Source organism: Protopterus annectens, chromosome 5.part0 (assembly GCF_019279795.1).
Source record: "Protopterus annectens isolate FY-2018-M chromosome 5.part0, PAN1.0, whole genome shotgun sequence".
NCBI lineage: Eukaryota > Metazoa > Chordata > Ceratodontiformes > Protopteridae > Protopterus > Protopterus annectens.
Genome location: NC_056735.1, coordinates 1,848,276,348 through 1,848,303,219, shown reverse-complemented (window position 1 = coordinate 1,848,303,219; position 26,872 = coordinate 1,848,276,348). Strand labels below are relative to the sequence as shown.

Below are 26,872 nucleotides of genomic sequence, written 5' to 3'. Positions count from 1 at the left end.
TCGCCCTTCTAGACTTCTTTAGGTCTGTGTACAAGAACCCTAAAAACTATCTATAAAAATATTATTGTATAATTAGTATTGTTATTACACATCAATTTGAATAAAGTGTATATGTATATATTTATATATATTTTTTGATTAACAAATGAACTAAGGCTGATATATTTCCAGCCATGTAATATATTGTCTTGGATAAAATCACAGACTTAATAATCTACTTTATAATTTGGTTAAATAAGAGGTACCACATCATTATAAATTTTATTTAAAGTACACAAGGGTTATATATTATTATGACAGCTACTAAGTAGGGCAGGACCAGCTCGAATGTCACGCTGATAGGGGAAGGGATGTGAATTTAACATGTGTACCAATAACACTTTGTTTTACAGCACAATAAACCACTCCCGTGCCTGATAAAAAGTATATATATATTTAGAAAGCTTGTGAGGAAATTATTACTCTTTTTTTGTTTTACTTGGATCGCTTGTCTGTGTACTTAATAAAGGATTTTCGACTGGAACAGACTGCCTGCCTTGCTTGGATTACTTTTGAATACTTAGTAGTTCTGTACAATATTTCAAATTATATATTTTTTATAATTTTTTTGACTTAAAATGAGTTTAAATTCACTACTTCTACTACTATTGTCTGATCTGATTAATATACAGTGATTAACTAGAGATATATGGACTGAAAATCTTCCACACAGAGAAGTTTCTTACAATGTTTTGTTTTTGGACCCACTATACTTGGTTAATGGGTTGTTTAAGACTTCAGGGATACCACGGAGATTGCTTGTTTTTTTTAGTTAAGTTCATTCAATCCTGGACATGCTGAATATATTTCAGATTTGAGTACTGCTTTTCTAAAAAATGCACATTTCTTAAGAGTTTGGGAAAGAGAAAAAAAGAAGAAAATGCTTGTACAAAAAAAAAATGAAATAAAAGAATTGCCATTTTGAGTAATGCATAAAGTACTAGGTCACAGAAATGTCCATTTGAGATCTCAGATCTTCTTACATCAGTATTTATGCATTCAGATCAGAATGGCCATTATTTTTAGGGAGACCTGATTTGTTTTCTTTTTGGTAGTAAAACAGTAGCAGTATTACAGCACAGCAATGTGTTACATCTGCTGGTTCAACAATGCAACAATGATTTTTCCGTAAGCATTTATGTATATATATATATATATATATATATATATATATATATATATATATATATATATATATATCATAATTTTCTGCAAGCAGTTTCAGACATGACAGTAATATTATTAAAATACATTTATTCCAAAAGTTTAGTGAAATAATTAACATCTTTTTCATACTTGTATAGATATGGTTCACATGAGCCTTAGCTAATGACTGTCCAGTTAATGAAAATAAATTATTTCTGGATTGATTTAGTCTTTCCTTTTCCTACATCTTCCCTGTCCCCTGCAAAACCTCTTGGGTTTAATTGCTCTGCCAGAGTCAGCAGTTATGGAAGCCGGGCCTGTTTCTCCTAGCACTTATTTTCAACACTCTTATCTTGCAGTGAGTGAAGATCTGCAGTGATGTTCTGATATGCTATAGCCTTGGATATATCTGCCAGGAATGCTATTGCCTATGTGTCTAGTCCATCTTATACCACAATGGACATCACATGTACAGTGGGAGCTCGGAATGTTATCTCTGGTGAAGACAAGGTCCTCACCCACTTTGCCCGAGCCAGACATTGTTTGACTAAATACTCTTTTCATAAGATGTAATATCACTGATAAACTGGAACACTAGTTCCATTCAAGTGTGTATTTAAAATAGTCATCACTTTAATAATGCAATTAAATATTCTCCTAACAATAAATTACCTTATGCTTCAGTTAACTTGTTTCTTGATTGTTCATAGAAAATACAAAACTGCAAATACAACATAAATCATGGCTTTCCAAACAAAATGTGTGTGAATAGGTTTTGGCAAAATTCTACACATCGGTCTTTCTGAATCTCTGTCATAAAAAATCATCTTCTTCGTCTTTTCCAAGCATCAGCAACGACAGTCTGTCTTGTTGTACCTCTGCTGTTTCACTATGATTTGATCTCCTGTCAGATGTGAGCGAAGAAAGTGACACTTGGCTGACTCGACTTATCCTATCCCAGACACTTAACCTTGGAGATTCCTTTCGTCTGATGTCATCAAGTCCAAAGTGCACGCTAATCTGAGATGGTGTAAGTGGCTTCATTTGACCATGGGCCATAGCTTCAACTTTTTCACGGTCTGGTTTCTTGTACCTAAACGAAAGCATGAAAAATAATAATTGAACATTTAGCTTTTTGACCTAAGTATGACACATGCCAGTATTGATTTACACATTTGTTTAAGGTAGACCCGCAAAGTATCTCTGCAGATTTGCTTCCTCATCATTAATCTAAAACTGAAAATGCAATGATGTACTGAAGCATTATTGATGGCAAGGTACAGGACACCTCAGACTGCAATAGTTATTCGTAAAAAAATGCATATTTTAATAGTCAGTTAACTTTAAAAAAATCGGTACTTTTCCATTAAACTCCTACCACTTCACGCTGCTGTGTTTTGCCGCTATTCTGCAAGTCTGGAAAACCTAATTCAACAATTTAGTAAAGGAAAAAAGTGATACCTGGATATTAGTAGTAAAACTGAGTTTTATTTTGCAGCAAGATGTTCTTTGCAAGCAGATTTAAAATGCTTTTTTTAACCGTTTAAAGTGAAAATGAAAGACTTTGAAAGAGTGGGTGCCTCAAGTCACAAGTGTCAGAGCCCATTTTAGACAGATGACTTATTAAGCTGGTTCTTCAGGGAATGAAAGATAGCTGTTCATTTGGTTAGAGTGCTGGCTAAATGACTCTAACAACTGAAAGTATACAGTAGGATTGGTGGTCAATGTGTTTAATTAAGTACTCTTTCTTGTTTGAGGTGCAGTACTGAAGGAAGGTAAGCTGTAATCAGTTGAGCATATTTGTGTTCCACTTAATTTAGAGTTTAGAAATGAAACACATTTTCTTCGTTTTGTATATTAAAGGGCATAAGATTATATACTGCCGTAACTGGTCAAAGGAGAAATCTCTGTAGCAGTCTGTTTGTTTTACCTTCGCTTTCACCCATCTGGGATGTTTTAATGAGTTGCTAAATTACATATTTTCAAAAAAGTGACTATGAATATGTAAACTACACACTGTATACTGTTTACAGGTTTCTTGTAATATGCCAGTGTAATTAAAGTATTTACTGACCACTTCCACAGTGGTGCAGTGGTAGTGTTGTTGCCTCACAGCAAGATGTTCTCCCGTTTGATTCTCTGCTTGGGTTGGGAGTGCCTTCTGTGTGGAGTCTGCATGTCCTCCTCGTGGTCGAGTGGAAGTTCGAAAGACATGCGTTGAATGGGCGTGCCTTCGTTGAAGGTTGGGCATCGGGCTGGCAACTCGACACCATAAAAACCAACTGCCAATCATTAGCAGACCGGAGTTTTGCTGTGGCGACCCCTAACCGGGAAAAGCCGAAAGACAAACAACAACTGACCACCTCTCAGCTTTTGCATGTTGAGTTAAAGACAAAGCCCAAAATAATTAGGAAGAAGGCTCCACATTAGTAGCAGTTTTTAAGTACTGTTACTGATGTCTGAGAATTTCTGAAAATAATTCCCAATTTTAGGAGGGATGGTGCAAATGTTGGAAAACAAGTTAGTGCATCCCTCCAAAATCTGGACAACTGACCAACTCTAGCAGTGTGTTTTTCTTTTTTTCATCTTCATCTTCATCAGTGGTGTAGGAAAGAAGGCAATCCAAAGTGCTCACAAAATAGCGGCAAAACACAGCAGCGCGAAGTAGTAGGGGTTTAATGGAAAACTACCAAAAAATGTATAAACACATACTCCTGCACCCATAAATTAAACATTACTAAAATATTTTTAATTAAAAATCACTGTTCTAAATGAAAAAGATTTTTCAACAGTATTGCTTTACTAAAAATAAGCAAATCAGTGTGAAGCATGAGCATATCTTTTGGCCCTCTAAGCAGAGGAGTCTAATAAAGTTAAACATGATTCTGGAAAGACTGAGTGAAATGCATTATACAAAAACATTAAAATAATTAAATCTATTGATTGGAGACACCGGTTTAATTTCCCTGTGTATTTCATAATGATGACTTGTCATATGTTCCATCAACTTTAGATACAAGTTTTAACTTTTTGCTGAAACAAAAACAGACACAGGTAATGAGTTAACTATGTTGCTGGTTCAAACACTCCTTTATAGAAAACAAACTAGCAAGCTTACTGAGAACAGAATTATTTAGTTTGTCAGTATGTTACTTAAAGGACAACTTACTATTTTTTATACCTAAGTAAGAAAACAGTCTACTCAGTTACTGTTTATTCTGTTGTCAACTAAATATTCAACTTTCTGAAACATTTATTTTCTTAATCTGCAGGCTCAGTGTGTGATTATTCAGTCCTGGAGTTTATCCTGATTGCTAGAAAGCAAGGTGATATACTCAGTGTAAGTTAATATGTTGAGGTTAATTGTAATGCCTTGATGGCATTCATGATGAGAATGAAAAATAAAGGTCCTTGCAAATGATGGTTGAGGAACCTCTCTTTTAAGAAGTATAAAAGAATAATATAGGCCTAATGTATTTTTTCTTTGCATTTGTTAACCAGGCATACCAAAGGGCATGTCTCCCTTTTCAGGGGCAATATAGAAGCACTGTTTGGTTAAAGAGCTTACTTACAACCACAAGGAAGACAAAGGGAATCAAACCCAGTACCTACAAGGAGCAGCTTATTAACATCTCAGAGCCTTAACTCACTCTACTTACTGCCAGAGTACTTCCTAGGTTTGTGCACAACTTCTATTACAAAAAAATGAGCTAGTCTAAACAACGGCATCAGGATCCACCTGAAATATCCCAGTCATCATCATCATCAGGACCCAACCCCGAGATTCTGTAAAGCATAAAATAAGTCCATATGGTCAATCATATCAAATGCTTTAGAGTGGTTTATATAAATAAAACTTATTTTACTTTAGGAGCTTACAGTTATGCCGTATCCATTCAAGCAAAATGTTTTTCATTGTTAAGGGAATTATTTTCTGAAGCCACATTGAAAATAAGTAAGTATTATTACTTTGGTCATGTAATTGAATAGCAATTGAATAGCAATACCTTTCTCTAAATTTTTTTTTAAATGATGACAGCAGATCAGATCTGTAAGTCTATAATTTGTCACTTTATTTTTATTTCCCTTTTTGAAGGCAGTCTCTGATACTTTTTTTCCCCTATTATTTATGCAATTGAGTAATTGGCCATAAGCATTCAATAATGCTTGACAAGGTAGGTGCTGTCAGGAAAATAATGGACTATCAAGGGGTATTGTGCGACCGAATACCATTATTTCCCTCACAGTGTCTACCCTGGAGGCCATCACTATGCTTTGATAATAGACTAGCAGTTAAATTGTTTTGCATTTTGTTTTTATTAGTATATACTTTTTTATATTTTGAAAAATAGTTCCTCCACCTAATGTTGCAAACAGGCATATGTAACTGTTGTTGGATGAAGTAACTGTTGTTGGATTAAGTATTTTATATCAAAAAATAAGTTTTGCAAGTTTTTAAATCACATACACACACTGCTGCTGAGTCACAGACAGACAGACGTATAAATAGAAGTACACAGGCACATACACAGAAGCAGAGGCAAAGACAGAGACTCACATATATGCAGACACACACACACACACACACACACACACACACACACACACACACACACATACACACACACACACACACACACACACACACACACACACACACACACACACACACACACACACACACACACACACACACATTAATATATTGTTTTATTTTATTTCATTGCCATGGAACTGCAGTGCCAATTGAAACATCCAGATATATCTTAATAAATTTTTATCATCAGACATACAACACAGGCAGCAATCATGTACATGACAGGTGCTCAGTGCTCCCAAGCCCTATCATACCTCGCAGTCTGCTGACATCTGTTGTTCTGGTGGGAAAGCAATGAAGAATGGCTTGATGATGTGCCCACCCTGGGCTCTTATAGTGACCCACCTCCAAGCCCTCCAGCACACAAAGCTTAATGATCTCACACCTATCTTAGTGACCTGTCTCAATACAGAGCTCACCGTGATGTCTACCAATCATTCTCCCTCCTCCCAGAATAGACATGCCCATCCTACATGACTGCACTATCCACCTCCACAGCCTCTAATCAAACTTGGGTTACATGGGCCATATTTCGGGCTTTATCTCTGGATACTACTGGCACAGGCTGTTGCACTTTCCTTTTCGAAAAATATAATTTGTAAAAGCAGATTTTTAAAACTGTATATACCTGTACATTTGCCATTGTAAAATATACTGTAGCCCAGAGATGGAACAAAGACTTACTTCTTGAATATATGCATTGTTGCAGCAGTTGCTACTGAAAGATTCTGGCTAAATCACATGATGATGCTGTATTTAAACAGTAAGCTGATGAGAATTTCTTCTACCCCACCCTCATTTATAAAACAGAGGAAACAGGAAGAAAATCTTCTAAAATTCATACTAAGACTACAGTAAATCCTGTTTGTCGACTAACAGAGAATATATGTTGATATGAAAACAGTAACAGAAGTACAGAAGAAACAGGAGTTACACTTAGAGACACAACTGGACATGTATTGCCTTTAAGGACTCTGAATTTCCATTTTGGACTTAAAAAAACAATAATTCTCAAGGGTCTGGTAAACCTTGAATAAAAAAAATCTATTTTCCTTTGTCTTTTATGAGTGATTTATTTTAAAATTCATATGAAAGATTTTTGCCATGTACATATTTACTTGGAAACAAAATGTCACTTAAATTGGCATTATATACAGGGGTGTGTCCTGCACGCCCAGTCCTCCATTTTGCTTTGGTAGTGTTACACTGTCCCAACATACTGTTCATCTTCCTCTAATCCGTAGAATATCTCTCATCCAGTTCTTCACCTTCCCTACAATCATTTAACTTGGCTGGTACCTAAAGGACTGTTTTAAGTACAAAATATCTGGGTAAAAAAATGCTACTGCATTACCTGAACCCTCTGATTCAGCTACATATTTAATTGCTTCTACTTGCAGAGATGGATACTGAACCTTCCAGTAGCTTTTAGTATGTTTTGCATTGACTGTTCATTTTTTCTGCTCTAACCATATACTCAGGCACTTGACCAAAGAATCCACCCACATTCCTGTGTATTTTATCTTTAACTCTCAAAGGTTTTAACACATTTTCCTATCGTCTTTATTTTCTCTCTGTTTATTTTATACCCTGGCAACTCTTCACAATCCCTGACTATGTCAAACAGACATTTTAGGTTCTTATGGGGATTGCAGAGCATTGGCATAAAGCCAACATCATATAAAGTCAGCTTGAATTCCAGTGCTCCCCACATATACCCACTCAGATATGACTGCATTAATATCACCAATGGCTCCAGGTATAGTGCAAAAGCAATGTTGAAAGACAGCAGCCTTGTCTGGTTCTTTTGGGGAGCTTGAGAGGTGCCAACAATCCTCGCTACACTTTTCCCTGTGCTTTCATTCCCTAATAAAGGGTTGTTAACACCAAAGTAAACTGAGCACAGAACCCCATGCTGTCTAGCATGGCAAATAAATATTGCCAATCACTTCTATCAAATGCATTATTTGAGGAGATGACAGCCATCTAATCCTTCCCCTTTTTAACCACCTTATAGATAACCAGAAGCATACACAATATGTAGTCAATGGCCTTCTACCTCCAAAGCCACACTGATCTATATGTATCAGCACTGCTACTATTGGTGCTAACCTCTTCACCAATATGGCCAAGAAAATATAATAGTAATGGTTTAATATTGCAATGGGATGCCCTACCTTCAGTGTAGAACTGACTGTAAATGGAGCTACATACATGGAGCTGGAAGAAGCAACAAATCTGCTGGCTGAAAAATTAAGGAACAGTTTTACCTCTCCTCTTTCCCCCAGCTACTCCCTTTTCAGGAAATACAATCAATCATAACCCCCCCCCCCCAACTATCACTAAGGAGCAGATCTCCAAGGCACTGCATCAATGGGTCCAGATGATATTCTAGGATGCCTCCTAAATGAAATGTGACCAGCTGGGACAAATGTTTAACCATAGCTTCCAGAATGGCTTTATTCCATGTGAATGGAGAACTAACAATGGTTATCCCTCTGCACAAGGGCAGGCCATCAACAGACCCTTGCAACTATAGACCCTTATGTCTGACTAGATGTAATATGCATAGAAATATGCAAAACCATGGAAATTATTATCAGGGAAAAGATTAATAAGGACTGAGATATCCTTCAAACACTAGATCCAACCCAGTTTGCTTTAGTTAAGGGCAGATCATGGCTACTCAACCTGATGGACTTTTTTGAGAACATCATCAAAACAATGGAAGATGGCAAAACAGTATATACAGTCTACATTGAACTGTCTAAGGCATTTGATACATCAGCACATTCAGACATTGTAAATAAATTCATGGATGTAGGCATAAACCCATGTATTATGTGCTGGACAGCCAGCCAACTCTCAGATAGGACCCAGGAAGTTTGGATAGGGGAGACCACCTCCACGTAGAGGCTGGCCACTAACAGAGTCCCTCAGTTCTATGTGCTGAGCCCCCTCCTTTTTGGCATCTACTTCTTGGATGTCAGTGCCAATGTCAAGGGCCTCTGGCTGACCAAGACTGCATATGATTGCAGACTAGGAACATAGAATCCCTCCAGACACTACAATCCTACAGGAAAGACTATAACAAACAAATGTCTGGTGCGAAAACCATGGTTTGAAATTCAATGCCAATAAATGTGTAATAGTACCCTTTGGGAAGTCAGACACATTAGGGAATTACCTTATCAATAACACACCCCTAGGAGCAGAATCAGTAGTCAGGGATTTGGATATGTATGTAGATAATAACTTGACTTTTGACCAACATGTGTAAGGAAATCATTATATGTTGCTAGACTTATATGCAAGAGCATGAGATCTTGGTCCAAGGAAGTCATCTTTCCACTATATTCAGCCCTCATCATGGCCATCACTGAGTACAATGCTCCTTCTGGTGTGTACTTGACTATGCACATGCAACAACTGAAATGTGCATAAACTTGCAGGATACATTTGGAATGATTAGCTAGGCATATAAAGGTTGCAATGGTTGTCAGCATACTATGCACCTATTGCCCTATGTACCTATAACCACAATTATGCCTTGTTTCCATGACCGTAGCATCTGCCGCTCATTCAATACAATGTTAAGGAGGTGAGTCTACTCCAACTCCAAATTGGTCCCAATTTTCTCCCAGACTGCTATGGGGATACCATCTAGACCAAGGGACCTCCCTCTCTTCTGTGTAAATTATTGCCTTCCTGACCTCCTGCTCTGTAATTGCTTTGATTAACCCCTTTGTCAGTTTTTGAAAGGCAGCAGAAGAGGGCTCTTCTTCAACTGCAGGAAAGTTCTAAAGGGTCTGGAGTCCAAATCTGTCCTTTTAGTCAGCTCAGCTCAAGCTGACTGACAGTTTGGGTGCATGGAAGGTGTCCTGAAGCTTTGGAAGATGGCTGGTTGTTATATCTTTGGCAGGATATAACCCATATAGCTAAGGCTACTGCAGAAGTGCTCATTTGAACATCTACTGCTATGGTAAGTATACTTACACAATTGTACTTTATTTCATTATCTATATACATCACCTTACTTCCAATGTATGGGTCATCCATTCACTTCAATATACTAATTGATCATCTCCTAAGTTTCCACTGGGTGGAAACTTAGGAGGCACTAGACAGAGACTGGACCCTCCACAAATCAATTCTGCCATCCACTGAGCTTAGATCATACTGCTTAGCCTCTTTTCGCCACTTCTGAATGATTCCTTGCCAACCTCTGGCCTTTGACCTTTAAGATTTCAGGTGATTATATTACTAATACTACAGTTTGTTTCAAGACATAAGCACAGCTCCTTCAAGGGTATGCTGTAACAGTATTCCTTCCTTTTCTGATAAAATGTTTCAAATAGCCTAACTTATATACTTAGAATCGTCAGCTGAGGCAGACCAATGCATCAAAAGAAGAAAGATATTTACTGACATTTGTCAGTAGTCTGATGTTGTGGTCCACTTCTGATTTGTACAGCTAACTCAGTGGAAGATCTACTATCCTCCAACTGCTCTCTTCTTGTATCGGTATCTTTGACTGTGTCTATATTACAAGATCGAATGCTTAGGTGATCGAACACCTAAACATCGAACTTATAATATCAAACCCAAAAATGTCTAACGGCATAGGAAAACACGTCGATGCCACATAAAAAAAAAATAACTTAACACCCAAACTATGTGGTGGGCTGTGGCCCCAACACCTCCCCTAACTAAATATACCAACTGTGAGATCACTCTACAGTAGACAAAACAGCAAAATCCAGCAAATGGCCAAGAGAAATCTTTCCCTGCGTTAAATTGCCCGTTTGCTGCTTTTTGCTTATGATATTACAAGTTCGATGTTTAGGTGTTGGATCACCTAAACATTCGCTCTTGTAATATAGACTATCTTCGACCATTTTACAATCATACTAACTCTTGTGTGATCTCTGGGTTGTGTGCACAATTTCCATAATTTTCTGATAGAAGCAAACATTATTTGGAAACCCCAAAGTCACAGTGTAAATATTCTTATTTAGCAAAAAACCTAATAACTCTTCTCCTGTATTACAAGAGTTGTAATGTTCTTCAGAAATAGAATCTCCCTAGACAAAGAAGTGAAAATAATACCTTTAATTCTTTCAGTGAGTCATTAAGTCCTGTAGTCCCTACTTCTGTTCCTCTCACATTCCAAACTATATGAACATAAGCTATCTTATATTTACAACTGAGACAACAGCTTGAACGAGCAATTGCCAATCATTTGCATCGTTGCTCCCTTAGCCATCTCCATTTGGAGACAAATTATGATCTGTGCTCTGTCCCTCAAAATGTTGTATTTCGTAAAAAGTAAGAAGAGTTCTGTGCTTTGAATCCCTGTACCTTTTGGAACCTGATGCTCATCTCCTTGACCCACAGTTTCTGCCCCGGTGTAGGTGCTGTGCTCTCCTGCTGCTGCTGTCCCTCTCAGTTCACTAATGCATGCTGTGGAGTGTTAAAGGTTTTACAACCATCTGGAAGGGAGAGTTATTATTGCCGAGTATAAATGTTTATATTCATAGTCCTTTATTTTACATTGCTTTTGAACTGGAATGCATGCTGGTCTCTTCCTTTTCCTGGGAGCAAGGTAACCATGATCGATGTATGCCCTTGCTTTGCCACTGGCTAATCTTAGCTCCGGTTTGCAAAACATTGAAAAAATATTCTTTCTCCTCATAAGTAGAAAAGTGTACTAAATTGATATGGGGGCATGCAGGGTTTGTCTAGTTGGCATCCAGGATGTCTGATGTGCTCTTTCAAACTGTATCTTTTCTGTTGCTGTTTGAACCTATTTTGCCAGCTGAGTTTTAATAAGTGACCTCAAATCTCTGCCCTCAATATGTTCTGGTATACCACTGATTCTGAAATTATTCCTTTTTTCCACTCCTCTTGATCTGTCGGTGCTGTCTCTACATAGTCAAAATGGGCTTCTGAAGCCAGTACATTGGCTTTCAGTTCCTGTTTTTTGATTTTTGGTTATATTGTGAAGCATGTCGGAGTGTTCATTAACAACCTCTATTACTTCATTTATGGCTTTTCCATTTTCCCTAATGTATTATTGCAATCCTTCATTCACTTCCTTTGGTTCCATAGCTCCATGAACACATCTTTAACTGTTATCACCTGCTCCGTCTGCTTCTGTCTACCTCCAGTGCCTTGGCCATTTTTGTGCTGTCAGGCTCTTCCGTTTGGTGATCTCTTTTGCTTCTATTTTCCTGGTATTTTCTTTATTTCAAAATCCACACTGTTACTCCATTATACTGTCCAATTTGCTTGCTTTTTTTAATTTGTGTGGGATTTTGCGGATTTTATGCATTGTGCTAGTGGAGTGGATGAGACTGCAGCCTAGCTGATTGGTGCAATACCTGAAGTCCCCAAAACTCAACACCAAAGAATATTAAGGAAGTATAACTTAAGAAATAAAAGTGCAAAAATAATTTCATGACACGAGAATAAAATGCAGAGTGAAAATGTATGCTTGGCAACTGCTTCAGACTCTCTTAATTTACTGATCACACAACCTTAACCTCTAAGTCTGCACTTCATTTCCACAGCAAGACAGCATTCTCAGAATACTTCTGCAGTATCCTGCACTTACAATGGCTTTCTCAGAGCAGATAGAGTAACAGTTCAACACTGGGTGTCTGTGCTTAAATAAGTAAACAAATATAATTTCTGTTGACGCCTCATTGTCAGAAAAATTGCCAAGCAATGTAAAGTAAATGACACATGCATGCTCTGTATGTTAGCCACTCTGAAAGGAAGGCTTCCATAGTGGGTAACTTACAGTTTCATGTTCGGCTGTCTTTACCTCATCAGTATTTCCCACTCTACTCCCCTCTGATCATTGGTGAATTCTCCTACATCTGGGACATACTGTGACATCACATGTTATGCTAGGACAGCATGAATAATTTCTGAACCATTCATTTAGATGCCAGTCCATTGGATAGACATAGCCTAAAATATGGAAAGAAAAAAAACACAGCATACAGCAACATAATAAATCAAATACTTGCCTGACTTACGAAAAGAGCCTTCTGAAATTACAGAGGACTATTAGACATGGTGGGACAGACAAAAAGTAATAAGCACCCAGAAGAGAAAACGTCCATACAGATCAACTGTTACAGCAGGCACCTATCTGTTATACTTGATTTTGGAGCTTCTACAGTCAAAACCTTTGAGAACAAGTTGCAACAATATAAAATAATAATAATAATAATAATAATAATAATAATTATTATTATTATATTTCTCATGTATCTGGAGTGGAAAAAGGAAAATGACCCAAAAGGCTAAGATCTGAAGCACCAAGGACTCAAAGGAGGTCTGAGCATTGGAATCACATCCCAAACAATAATGCTTGCTGATAATTTGAATCAGCAAACAAATGCCTGAAGCCCAAATGTTTGTAATACATACATTTCTGTTTAAAAAAGCAGAGTTAGCATTGCTTGGTGAGGTGATCTTTAACCTTTAACAACAGCATTTTTCACATGGCAGTTAACTAATGCATGGCAAAATACAGCTAGCAATCTACTTGGAAATATTTTGCTTAGCTGATTTAATTCCCTTTTCCCTACAGGAAAGCATGCCTTTTCATTGGGATTGTTTGAGTGATATTTAAATACACAGTGAATTTCTGGGCCTTTGTCTTTGAAAAGATTTCAAGCCTGCACAAACTAAAGCACTGCTGGTGATTCTCCACTGGGTGAGGAAAGTAAACTTTTATTTTCTTGTCTGTGAGTGATGATGCTGCTTTCTGTTTTACCTGCTTCATTTTGTTTTATTCTTTTAAGAAATCTTCTTGACCTGGTGTTTTTGTTCTTTGTGAGAGATAGACACTTAAATTAGTTAGGCTGCACATTTCACGTGTTTTTTTTCATTGGTTAAATTGTTTTGAGTGATACTTAAATACACAGTGAACTTATGGCCCTTTGTCTTTTTCTGCATAAGCTAAAGCGCTGCTGGTGATTCCCTGCTAGTTTTCCCACCTACTTTTACCTTCATTGATCTGCCTTTTAAACCTGGTGATTTTAATCTGCCCATGCCTACCGTAAATTGATCTTAATAAGCTCCTCCCTTTCTACACTACTGTTGACATCTTGAATTATTAATTTACCTTTCCTTGTGCTTACATTAAAAAGGTGGACTTTGCTCTGATTTTCTGTTCTACTGATTTACTTGATCTGAATTCATGAACTAGCTAGCTGCTGGATAATGTAGTGTATTTTTACACTCTAACAAGCACTTGTTTTTATATCTGGAGGTCTGTGGATTTTCCATCTGGTGCACTGGGAGGTAGCCTGGTATGTTTAGGTTGGGGAAAAGCTTGTGATTTCTGCATGAAGTTTTATTGGCTGGAAGGTTTACTAATCAGCTTATTTTGATGTTTAGTGCCTTTATAAATTCTGTGAAGTTGAGTGGCTCTTGGCTCATTTATACAAAATGAAGACTTTTACGGAATAATCACACTTTTACAATGTGTTTAAAGTACATTGCTGTATCTGTGTATTTAAGTTTGTTTGTGGTAGCATTTTGGTAGCATTTCACTCCAGACACACCTTTACCATGCTTTTATATTAAGAGGACTGGGATTATTCATCTAGTGGGAGTAGGTTTTTACTTGGTCTGTCTCAGCTGGGAAGCACACAAAAGGGCTCTAAGTATCTCTCTGCACTTCACTTATATACTATGATTGAAGATTAGCAGTTTCCTAAAAAAATGTACTGTCTGCTGCTGCTTTAAGCATTTAATTACACTGCATTACATTGCATCTGTTAGTTGCAGAGTTGTTATAGGTAGTTTGTGTGGTCTTGTTAAAGTCAGTCTCCAAACTAGCTATTCTACATTAAGAAGGTGTTTTTTTGGCAGAAGTGTGCTGATCTGACCTGTCTGAGTTGCAGATTGCTGGAGGAAAGCTTATTGTGCACTTTCCTGATTGGCAGTTAGCTTAAAACATGTTTCCCTTTGCTCATATTTAAGCCTCATGTTTGTGTGGTGCTGCTCTTCTCACAGAGATGGTTAGCAGTGCCCTTGTGTAGACGCAAAAGCTTAGAAGCTCAGTTGTTTCCTAAACAGCTATCAGTAAAACTCTTTCTATTCCTCTAGGAGCAACTCAACTGCGCACTGAGTAGCGTTGCCTTATTGATCAACCTTAGCCTACACAAAGTATAGGTCCCTCTTGTGGTCTTGGTGCTTACCAGCACAGGACTGTCAAATGAACCCATTCTCTTCCCTAATAAAACATACAGTAAGAGCCTGCTATCATGGATGGGCAGTTTCGCATCATCTCTCTGGCCAGCCTGATAGACATTGTGTCATGTATACTGACAACCACTTACCATTGAAACAAATACTTTATGTGAGAGATGTAATTACACTATGAAATTGGAGGCAAGACAATCACATAAGGGCAAATTAAATGCCAAACAGATTATCAACACACAGACACACACACACACACAAAAATCTTCCCACACTAAATAAGGACAAAACACATGAAGCCAAATATATGGATCACAGGCCTCACAAATGGAAACCACTTACACACATAGCAATGCAAAAAAAAAAGCACGCACAACACATAAAAACACACACTACTGTCTCAACAAATAAGCCCATAAGACATAACACCATAAAACCTAATGTATTGGTCATAGCTGACTCCATTATGAGACACACAGATGTTCCCCTCACCAGACTGGTTAAGGAGCGGGTTACAGTTAGCTCTCTGTCAGGTGTCAGGACCCCTCTAGTCACTCAACCACAAGAACTGGTATAACTCTGTCATAGTCCATGTGGGGGGGGGGGGTGAATGACCAATGACATGAGACATTCCTCACTGCACTATATGAAGAGAGACATGACTGAGCTCTCAGATTATGTGTCACAGGCAGGTAAAAGCATAACCTTAAGCAGCATTCTACCTTTTCCAAGGTTGATGCCACAACACAAACAAAAAATTATTGACTTTAACAATTGGCTTAGTTTCTTGTGTCAGTCCAAGGGGATCCAATATCCATCAGCCTGGGAAGGCATGGTCACCTTTCATACATTTAGACCCCAAACTGATCATGAAAGTACCAAAGGGGGAGGTGTATCCATCTTCATTAAGGATAAGTACACCACGAGACTGGTCAAACAGTATGACTTTCTTGAGCTACTCCATGTTCAATTAAGTATAGGCAAAGACCTCCTACCACATCATAGCTAGCTGTAGGTCCCACAGCATGAAACAGGAAAAACATGCCACATACCTGGACTTACTGGATTCCCTTGCCGTCAAGTTCATCACCTTAATCATGGGTGATTTTAATTATCCTACCATAGACTGGGAAACATACAAGACCACAAACATACTGGCTCAGAAGTTCTTGGACTTTGTTAATGCAAATTCTCGAGAACAGCTCATGGAGGCTCAAGTGTCATGGACATAGTACTTATTAACATATGACATCTGATGTCTTTGCTGGTAAGATCAGAGCAGAAATCAGTCTTATTCAATGTAATTATGAGGCTAGATACCTCATCAAGCTCAAAAATGCTTAAGAATTTTTCTAAGACAAATTACATCCTTCTAAGTGATGGTATATGAAATTTCAAAGCCTTCTCAAATGCAGATAATACAGATTCCAATACAGAGGTGTACACCAATGCCCTGTAGAACCACTTAAGCAGTTATATAGAATCGGCTGTACCTGACTGGATTAAAACCAGGTCTTGCCAAAAAAACAAGTGACCCTGGTGAACCCCTAGTATAAACGGGCTACATACAACAATAGAAAGAAACTAATGTCCAAGAACAAGAGGGACCTGACTCAGCAGATGAAGAAATCCCTCTCTAGCTTAATTAAATAAATTAGAGATCCTGTCAAGAACTAAATCTAATTATGAGGCAAAAACAGCCTTCCTAGCTAAAGATAATCACAAGGCATTTTTTAACTATGTCTGACATCTAAAAGGGAATAACCAGCTATGTTCTGAACTGGTTGTGGATGGTACCACCCATACTCAACTGGAGGTAATTGCCAACCTGCTATCTGACAGATTTGGTGAACACATTCACTCCTCTGTCCCCTCCAGCCACCCCCCCCCCAAAGTACACCTGCCACCATTTCTCAGCCTATTATCTCAAGACAGAGCAGGTCATCTTGGTGCTTTCCAAGGCCAAAAAACATGGCATCAATGGGATCAGACAACATCCCAAGTTGTTTTTTAAGCAGACCCACTTAGATCCTGGTTTAACCAGAGCCTGAGAAATGGCTATGTTTCAGTGGAATGGAGGACAGAAACAGTAATCCCTCTGCACAAAGAGGGACCATCAACCGACCCTCGGAATTATAAGCCCATAACCTTGACTAACCTCATCTGCAAGGCAATGGACCTTATTAACCAAGACATAATTTCTAAACTCTGGACCCAACACAGTTCAGATTCATTAAAGGTAGACAGTGCATACTACCTATCTTGACCTAACCAAGGCATTTGACACAATCCTCGACTCAGGTATTATATTACAGAGAAACTCTCTCAATTTGGAATTAACCTCTACATTACCAGATGGGTAGCCAACTGGCTCACCGACAGGACACATACTGACAAAGTGGGTGACTTTACCTCTAGCAAAAGATCAGTCACCAGTTGCATACCACAGGGTTCTGTGCTGGGCCCCTTACTGTTCAGGATTTATTTCTCAGAAGTCCAGGCAAACTTGGATGGCTTGTGGCTGACCAAGTTCACAGACGATTGCAAATTGGGAGCAGTCATGGAGTCTCCCAATGATGTTAATATACTGCAGACAGGGTTAATACAGACAAATGATTGGTGCCAAAGCCAAGTATTAAAGCTAAATGCAAAAACAAAATGCAAAATTATTATCTCCTTTGGAAAAGCTGATATCTCTGCTAATTACATTATAGACAGCACTACCCCAAGTGTAGACCCAGTGGTATGTGATCTGGATACTCAGGTTGATAGTAATCTGAACTTTGACCACCACTTACCCATAGTAGTAAGGAAATCCTTCTAAGTGGCACATCTTATAAGTAAAGGCATCACATCTAGATCTAAGGATGTTATAATTCCATTATACTCAGCCCTCATCAGACCAATAATTGATTACAATGCTCCATTTTGCATGTACCTCACCAGAATCCTGCAACAAATGGAGAGACCACAGGAGTTTCTCACCAAGAAGTTACAAGGTACACAAAACAAGTCTTAAGCAGAAAGACTGAAAGACATGTCACTGTATTCTATCTCCCACAGGTTGCTAAGGGGATTACCTATTTCTGACTTACAGGGCAGTCTCTGACCTGTCCCTGATGGAAATGCTACACTTTCATAAATCAAATTGCAGGAGAGGCACTCACTCCAGAGATCTTAATCTAGCCTCTGACATAAACAGATCATGCTGGAGAGATAGATACATCTCCCAGAGACTGCCACTTCTCTGGAGCAAGCTTCCAATTCATGTGAAATGGAGCCTCTCCCTGACCCTCTTCAAATGCATCCTCGATCAATGGATGGGTGACCATAGAGTCACTCCTGGGGTGGTGCCCATGTCCCTCCTGGACAGAGGAAGTTGGTATTAACTACCGTAGACCTTTACCTCTGTGAACTTCACTCACCAAACCATGGAGAATTGGGACAACTTGGGATAAACTTTGCTAGGCTTGTAATGTCTGTAGGGCTGTTAGCCTAGCAACCTCCTATGAACCTATGTGAGTAGCTGTTTTGTATCCCTAGAATGATGTGCACTCCTAATTTAGTAATTGAACTTGTGGTACACATTCAAAGTCTAAAAGGGCTCCCCCTTGTTTTCTGCTCCTGCAAAGAAGGCAAGGAGATGAATGGATTGACTTAAGGACTATTCAGATACTACCTGCAGGAAGTGGTATGGTCTTATATGGCACCCAGTAAGATTAGAGATCCTGTATGCAGAGATGATGGTCACAGAAAGAAGATCTTCCAACAGAATCATTATAGAGCTGCTGAACAAGCCCATTCAGATAGGGAACAGGCAAACATCTGTCATGCTGATCAAAGTCCAGTAGAGGAAAAGGTGCTTTCAGTTCTAGGTTGAAGGTATCAAGATCTTTTAAGAAATGAATGAACTGGTGCTGGCCCAATCTCTGCCTCTACATGGTCCAGATAGGCAGAGATGACAGGCATTCACCTTCATGCACAATAGCTAAAATGCAAATGAAATAGATTACTAAGGTATGTCAAGACTAACTGCAAGCTGACTGATTGAGATGGCATAGGGTATCTCTCTGCCTGAATGGTGAAGCTGTTCCTCTTGTCATATCCTGCTTGGGGAGTTTAGTTGGAGTAATGGAGCTAGGTGGATAGCCAGGCCCTGAGGTGAGGCTTATTCATACCTCAACTGAAGGGAATTCCTCACCTTTTATTAAGATAGGTTCCTGCATTGCTGTGGGTCTGGGAGTCTAAAATCTCACAATTCTTGACCAATAAGAGACCGTGAGAATGGGTTTTTATACTTGTTTGACTTTTGAAATAAAGAGCACAATAATGTGGAAATAAGGAGAGGAGAGGAGTACACATGAATCATTCTTGACAAAGGAGAGAGAGAATGCACCCACCATCAACACCAACTGATTCTACAATCTCTGCTGAGCTAAGAACCTCCCTTATATGATGACTAGGCCATTTTGCAGAGTATCTTGCTTCCAGGGGCCCTGATTCCAAATAGGATTTTTGAATCATCTACTTGAAGAGATGACTGGAGTTACAACCCAGGATATCAGCTAGCACATTCAACTCCCTAAGGATGAGAAGGGCTGTTAAGGAAGGATGATGCACATACCTATGAACCACCACCAAACATGCACCAGCTATTTGTATACAGGACATGATCATGTGATTTCTCGCTTATCTGTATACTAAACCAAGCTGGATGTCTCATCATCATAGAAGGGACTTTTGTCCCACCTTCTCTTCCATAGTATTCAGGGTAAGAAACAGTGTTGGCAGCTATAATTGGTTTCTGTGGAACTTCCTTTACTTCTACGTTTAGTCTGGATCACAGAAAAGTTAAGATGGGCTTCTTAACCTGCTAGAAAAACAACTATCATCAAAATATGTGACAGGTTTTTTTGCAGGAAGGGAAGACCTATACTGAGGGTGTTAGGGACCATTCACCATTATAAAGTTGACTGGAAATGATCTAACACCAGAAAAAGACTTGTGAAGCTCAGCAGAAGGTCTGGTGACTTTTCTGTCAGTCCTCATCCACTGTAGCAACTTCAGCCTCTGGCATATGAATGTTGTATGATGTTCATGCCCACCATTTAGCCCAAGGTGTGCAGGAGCATTAAGCTTGCAATATCCATTGTTTCCTCAATCAGGATGCTAAGGCTATGGTTTCCTGGGTGCCCCCTGCAAACAAAAATGACTGACTTGTTTCCATCTTGGTTTTAAAAAATATAACCCTCTAAGCTGAGATAGCTAAGGGATTTTCCAGTTTATGGAGTATGCCTGTAGTCTTAGCAGTGTCCAGGCCAGTGACACAACTAGCGAGGCTATGAAAAAAAATACTTCTCCTGCAAGGCTTCTATCACCATAGTACCTTTTTAAATACTGCATGGTTGCAGAGGACAGATCATTTGGAACATTTCCTATTTAAAGTAGTTCCTACCTAAAATAAAATGAAGGAACCTCTTTTGTGGATCCCTGAAAGCCATCTATTATATCCAGCAATACCATCCAGGTACCTGCAGCAGCAGATGAATGACCACACTGGAAATCACTATCTCAAACTACTGCAGCTGCTTGTTGAAGTTACTGATGGCCAGAATAAGGCAAATGTCTATAGTTTTCTTTGGAGCAAATAAGAGGTGAGAGAGTAACCATTTGCATGTTCCAGAAGGAGAAACGGTCTCTACAGCTGCTTTGAGTAACAATGCGTAGATTATGAGCATGTATAACAGTCCAACTTCATTTCAGCAGGCACCTGATGCCTTAATCTCCTTCTTTCTTATTATGTTTTTTATTCTTTTGCATTTCATACTTATAAAGCTGAGAAAGGATTTGGGTAAGACCTTAGCCCAGAAGAGTTATGTGAGTAAAAAAGGAGACAGTATAGATGCTAAGGAGTACATACTGACATCAGCTTGCATTTATCTGTAGTACAGTGAGGGGGATGAGAGAACAGCAGCAAAGGAAGTCAGTAGGAGAGCAGAGATAAATGATCACACTACAAAACACATTTACAAAGTAGTAACTTCTAACTGTAAACACCAGGGGGATATGTAAGCCAGTGTTTCACTAAGAACTGAGATAAAGGAGGCAAATGGTACTTAGAGATATATGGAATAAAGGATTAGGAATCTGAAACAGGATGAGAAAAGGGGAGGACACTAGAGCAAAGATATGTCAATACAACTCCACCTATAGATGCACACTTCAAACACAAAATCAGTGCCTGTCTTTCTATTAACTAATGTATTTAGAACATTTCGGCACTGATAAAGGTCAAGACATCCAAGGGATAGCTGAGGTGTCCATCTAGAGATACCACTGCTAATAACACTATGTAAGGACCTGTGAGAAGAAGTACAGCTGTACGTCCAGCTGGCCTCCACTTACAGCTCTCCTTGAGAGGGTGGGAGGGTACTTCATTTTGGATTGTGTTTGTGGTGCCATGAGGTATCAATAAGCAACACTGAAATGTAATGCATTCTAAACTGTTATATATTCATAGGTCACATTTACAAAAGAAACAGAGACTAGGATGTTAATTGCACTAAAGTGGAAAAGCAAAATAAGAATTATGCACTAACTTATGTTTAACTTGTCTGCAGTCAGTAGCACTAGGAATCTGCCACGTGTCCAGCGCACAAACATGTTACTGACCATCACTATGGCATGCACGGATGTAATGTTGGAAGTACAGTAGTACCTGGAAGAGTGTTTTATATGTTTCCCCAAAGAGTAAAGGATGAAAACAGGAAACCCAAGATTGTTTTTCTTTCTGCAGTTTCATTGTAACTGGCCTACATGCATGGCTATAATCCTGCTGTTGATTATACCGGCCAAATGCATCTCAGTGACATTTTCATTGTGAAACGCTGTGAGATACTGAGTAGGTGTTAAATTAACAGTAATTCTGTATTACTCAAAGACAGTAATCAGACTGGCTACTGATCCTTTGTAATTATGCAGTTAATTATGTACCATCATTATTTTCAATTCATGAATTTTATCAGCATAAAAGAAGCCACGCAGAAATTATGTAATTACCTGGATCTCTGACAAGACATGACAGCAAGAGCTTTTAGACAATACAAAAGTGGTTTGATCTTGTCTGCAGTTGCATCACTTAATAGTAATTTGTGATTTGGAAGGAGAGTCAGTTATGTCATCCCCGGCAGTACAAGGACAGCTATTACCAATTTCCTGTACTGGCACATACTAGTTTACTGAGTTTTCAACTGTTCTTTTAGATTATGAAACTCTAAGGTAACATCTAGCTAGTGATATCTATGTTTTTCAGATATGGATTTTCCGCTGTAAAACACAATCGTACAAAATTGTAATATCTGAATATTTGCATTCTGTAACTTGCAAAGTCTACAGTCATTTTCTTTGGTACTCTCTAACATAGACAGTACTTGTAGAGCTGGGAAAGAAAATCATTATGCTAATACCAGAGTTAAGTCAATTGCCCAATGTATTTTATCTGAATTCTAGTTCAGAATGAAAGAAATTGTTCAGTGTGGACTTTGAAATATACTTTTCTGCGGGGAAAAATGCAGACTGAAAAACATGCTTTTCAGTGGGGAACAGAGCCTCTACATTCCTATATAAGCAACTTCACCTCACCCCCTTAGTCAATGTAATCAACTGTGAGGTATTATACCTCAGGGAAGTGGAGAAATTCCCTCTGCAGTGACCTCTGTTTAACATTAGTAAAAAGATAGATTCACTCAAATACCATACTCCCTGATGGTATCTGGTAGATAAAAGCAAATGAAAGAAAAATATAAAAAACAGAGATCTTAATTGGAAAATACTTTAATAACAGACTCTGAAATCAGGTCCTCTAATCTAAATGAATTGCTTACACAACTGTAAATGACGTAACCTATAAACTGTATTTGTGATCTGTTAGAAAACAAATATATTCTTCTAATTTTACTGGGACATTTCTCCCTGGGGACTTCTCTGAAAATGGGGTTACCCAGCTGGACATTTACACATGACAAAATAAATAAATAAACAGCTGCTCACAGGTAAACAAATGTTAGCAGACTGATTCTTCTATTTGCAGAATAGTGTTCACAGCAGGAATAATACTGAGAAGTATTCAGAAACAAATTATGCAGTGTGCTACAAGGAATAGCAAGGTGAGCAGTGATGCTCAGGCAGTGCAACATTCAGAGACGTATGCAGTGCAACTTCAGTAATCGGAGCATAGTGTTGTAGGCGCCACATGCAGATTAGTGTCGACATGCTTGGCATAATGTGGCCTCCAGAAATATGGCAACTGTGGTTATTAATCATGCTGAAACTGGGCCCATCGCACAGTAATTATGCTAATGAATTGATTTTGAGCAACTGCCTCTGAACTATGCCTATAATGAAAGGCATTATCAGACAGTCTGCACTATGAGGCCTGTATCTGCTCATTCTCTTGCTGCAAGGTCATATACAGTGTGTACATATGTACGGTTACTATGAAGTTTGGCTATGCTTAGCTATAACTGCATGCTACAGACCACATCATACTTCTGTTAATGGACATCACACTACCCTGCTGTCCATTGATGCATCTGATGTGGTGTGGTGGCTAGGACCACCAAGCAACCACTTTTCTCCTGAAATAGACCTAGAGAGTGGACATGGTCACAAAAGGCACAGTTTCTGGCAAGGTTTCTATCTGAATATAAAAACTCCTTCACCTGCTACACAGGGACCAAACTGATTGTCTGCTTGGGGGTGTATGTGTTTGAGGGCCTCTTTTACAAGGCTGATGCCTGGCACTAGCTTGCCAGAACTGTGAGTGATGCCACTAACATCATCCACTCTGGCAAGCAGTGAAGGCACAAATATAGTGACCTGAAGAGGAACCACCCAAACCTTCTTCAAAAGTGGAAAGAAGAGGGCGGGGGGAGAAAGAGAGAGACCTTTTTATAGTAAGTATTCTGTTCTAGGTTTGGCACTAAATATTGGGTCTAGGCAGCTGTAGCTGTAACTGTGTTGAGTTGTCAGGGGTAATCTGTGCTCATTAACATTTGGTTTATGTTTTCCAGTGCCTTGGCAGATATTGCAAAATAGGACAACCTATCAGAGGAGATAAGACAGGCTATTCAGGTGGCGGGATAAGTGTACTGTATTTCTGGTAGCAATGAACTATTTTAATAAACTGCAGTGCACATTACTAATTTGCATTTCTGTGTTTTTTCTTTATTTTTCTTTTTATTTGCTTTCTTGTTGTGTTTTCCTTCACTGATTTTCTTTGAATGCAGGGTCGGCTATGGTGGAGGCACTGGCCATCACACTCTGCACTGGCTAATGTGCCTACTGCTTTGTTGCATATGATGATTAAAACCTTTTCTGCAGTTGGGTAACATGCAATAAAGGGAAATGGTGATTTTTTTTCTTTTTCTTAGCTCTCCTTGTTTCTAATTTCTGTGACCTCAGAGTTAATTTAATTCGAGATTGGTGTCAACGGCCCCTTGTTGGGGGATGCAGCAAAAATTATGTTTTTGTCAGAGCCTCCTTGTTGGCAGTACAGCAAAAATTATGTTTTTTTCTTTTTTTACTTTTGTGTGATATTTACATTTCAGTTTTGTACGTTCACTTTATTATGATGTTTCCATCTTTTTATTACAGCACTCAGCCTTGAATAAGTGAAACTCACTTTTTGATTATAAATGCATCCAGGGTCTGAGGTTCATTTCTAACCACTGATAATTGCCTGCATAGGGTTTGCATGTTCTTCCAGCATCTCTGTGCACTTACCCTGAGTATTCAGGTTTCCTTCTACTTGTTAAAAATGCTGATGGATTAACTACTCCAAATAACTGCCTATGCATATACACTGCATTCACCCTTGCCCTTGTGGCCTGAGTCATAGATGAAAAAGATCCATGGACCAGCACATTTACCTAGTCAATACATGATAAAATACATACACAAAAAAACTTCAAAAACAAAACTTGCTGAATTATGTGTTAACACACAGTTATGCAGTTTATATTTAGACAAAATGAAGCAATATGTATATATATATATATATATATATATATATATATATATATATATATATATATATATAGCAAGAGTGATGTTTATGAAGTTGGAAATTGATGGTGTAATGATGAATGTTGTTAGTGCATACGCTCCACAAATTTTTGGAGTGAGTTAGATGAAGTGGTGGTGAGTATACCCATGGGTGAGAGAGTGGGGATTGGAGCAGACTTCAATGGGCATGTTGGTGAAGGCAACAGAGGGGATGACGAAGTGATGGGTAGGTATGGTGTTAAGGAGAGGAATGCAGAAGGTCAGATGGTAGTGAATTTTGTGAAAAGGATGGACATGGCTGTGATGAATACATATTTTAAGAAGAGAGAGGAGCAAAGGGTGACATACAAGAGTGGAGGAAGCTGCACACAGGTAGATTATATCCTATGGAGGAGGGCCAGTCTGAAGGAGATTGGAGACTGTAAAGTGGTTACAGGGGAAAGTGTAGTTAGGCAGCATAGAATGGTGGTCTGTAGGATGATGTTGGTGATCAAGAAGAAGAGGACATGTGTGAGAGCAGTGCAAAGGATCAAATGGAAGCTGAAAAAGGGTGATTGTGAGGTGGAGTTCAGGGAAGATTTAAAACAGGCACTGGGGGGCAGTGAAAAGTTACCAAATAGCTGGCAGAGATGGTAGGAGAGACAGCTAGAAAGGTGCTTGGTGTGACATCTGGACAGAGGAAGGAGGACAAGGAGACCTGTTGATAGAATGAGGAAGTACAGGAGAGTATACAGAGGAAGAGGCTGGCGAAGAATAAGTGGGATTATCAGAGAGATGAAGAAAGTAGACAGGAGAATAAGGAGATGAATAGCATGGCAAAGAGAGAGAGATGGCTTAGGAGAAATGGCATTGTTTAATGAAATCTTGCAAAGTCAGAGGATGCCTGAGGAGTGGAGAAAAAGTGTTTTGGTACCTATTTTTAAGAATAAGGATGAGGTGCAGATCTGTAGTAACTACAGAGGGATAAAGCTGATCAGTCACAGCATGAAGTTATGGGAAAGAGTAGTGGAAGCTAGGTTAAGAAGGGAGGTGATGATTAGTGATCAGCAGTATGGTTTCATGCCTGGAAAGAGCACTACAGATGCAATGTTTGCTCTGAGATTCTTGATGGAGAAATATAGAGAAGATCAGAAGGAGTTGCATTGTGTGTTTGTGGACTTGGAGAAACCATATGATAGGGTGGCTTGAGAGGAGTTGTGGTATTGTATGAGGAAGTCAGGAGTGATAGAGAAGTATGTAAGTGTGGTACAGGATATGTATGAGGGTAGTGTGACAGTGGTGAAATCTGCAATGGGAGTGACAGATGTGTTTAAGGTGGAATTACATCAAGGATCAGCTCTGAGCCCTTTCTTATTTGTAATGGTGAAGGACAGGTTGACAGACGAGATGAGACAGGAGGCCCCATGGACTAAGATGTTTGCATATGACATTGTGATCTGTAGTGAGAGAAGGGACCAGGTTGAGGAGACCCTGAAGAGGTGGAGATATGCTCTAGAGAGGAGAGGAATGAAGGTCAGCAGGACTTAGACAGAATATATGTGTGTGAATGAGAGGGAGGATAGAGGAATGGTTAGGATGCAGGGAGTAGAGTTGATGAAGGTGGGTGAGTTTAAGTACTTGGGATCAACAGTTCAGAGTAATGGTGAGTGTGGAAGAGAGGTGAAGAAGAGAGTACAGGCAGGGTGGAATAGGTGGAGAAGAGTGTCAGGAGTGATTTGTGACAGGCGGGTACCAGTAAGAGTGAAAGGGAAGGTCTATAAGAGGGTAGTCAGACCAGCTACGTTATATGGGTTGGAG

At 38.9% G+C, this 26,872-nt stretch overlaps 1 protein-coding gene across 1 annotated transcript in view; it reads right to left on the bottom strand.

The window, feature by feature from the left end:
- Positions 1 to 1,284: 1,284 nt before the first annotated feature.
- The window catches only part of ATP7B (ATPase copper transporting beta), a 649,813-nt gene continuing 624,225 nt past the window's right edge, over positions 1,285 to 26,872 (bottom strand). Inside the window, exon 21 of the mRNA XM_044071673.1 lies at positions 1,285 to 2,278. Within this exon, the coding sequence (XP_043927608.1) occupies positions 1,999 to 2,278 (280 nt within the window). The 3' untranslated portion in view covers positions 1,285 to 1,998. The remainder of the gene's footprint in view (positions 2,279 to 26,872) is intronic.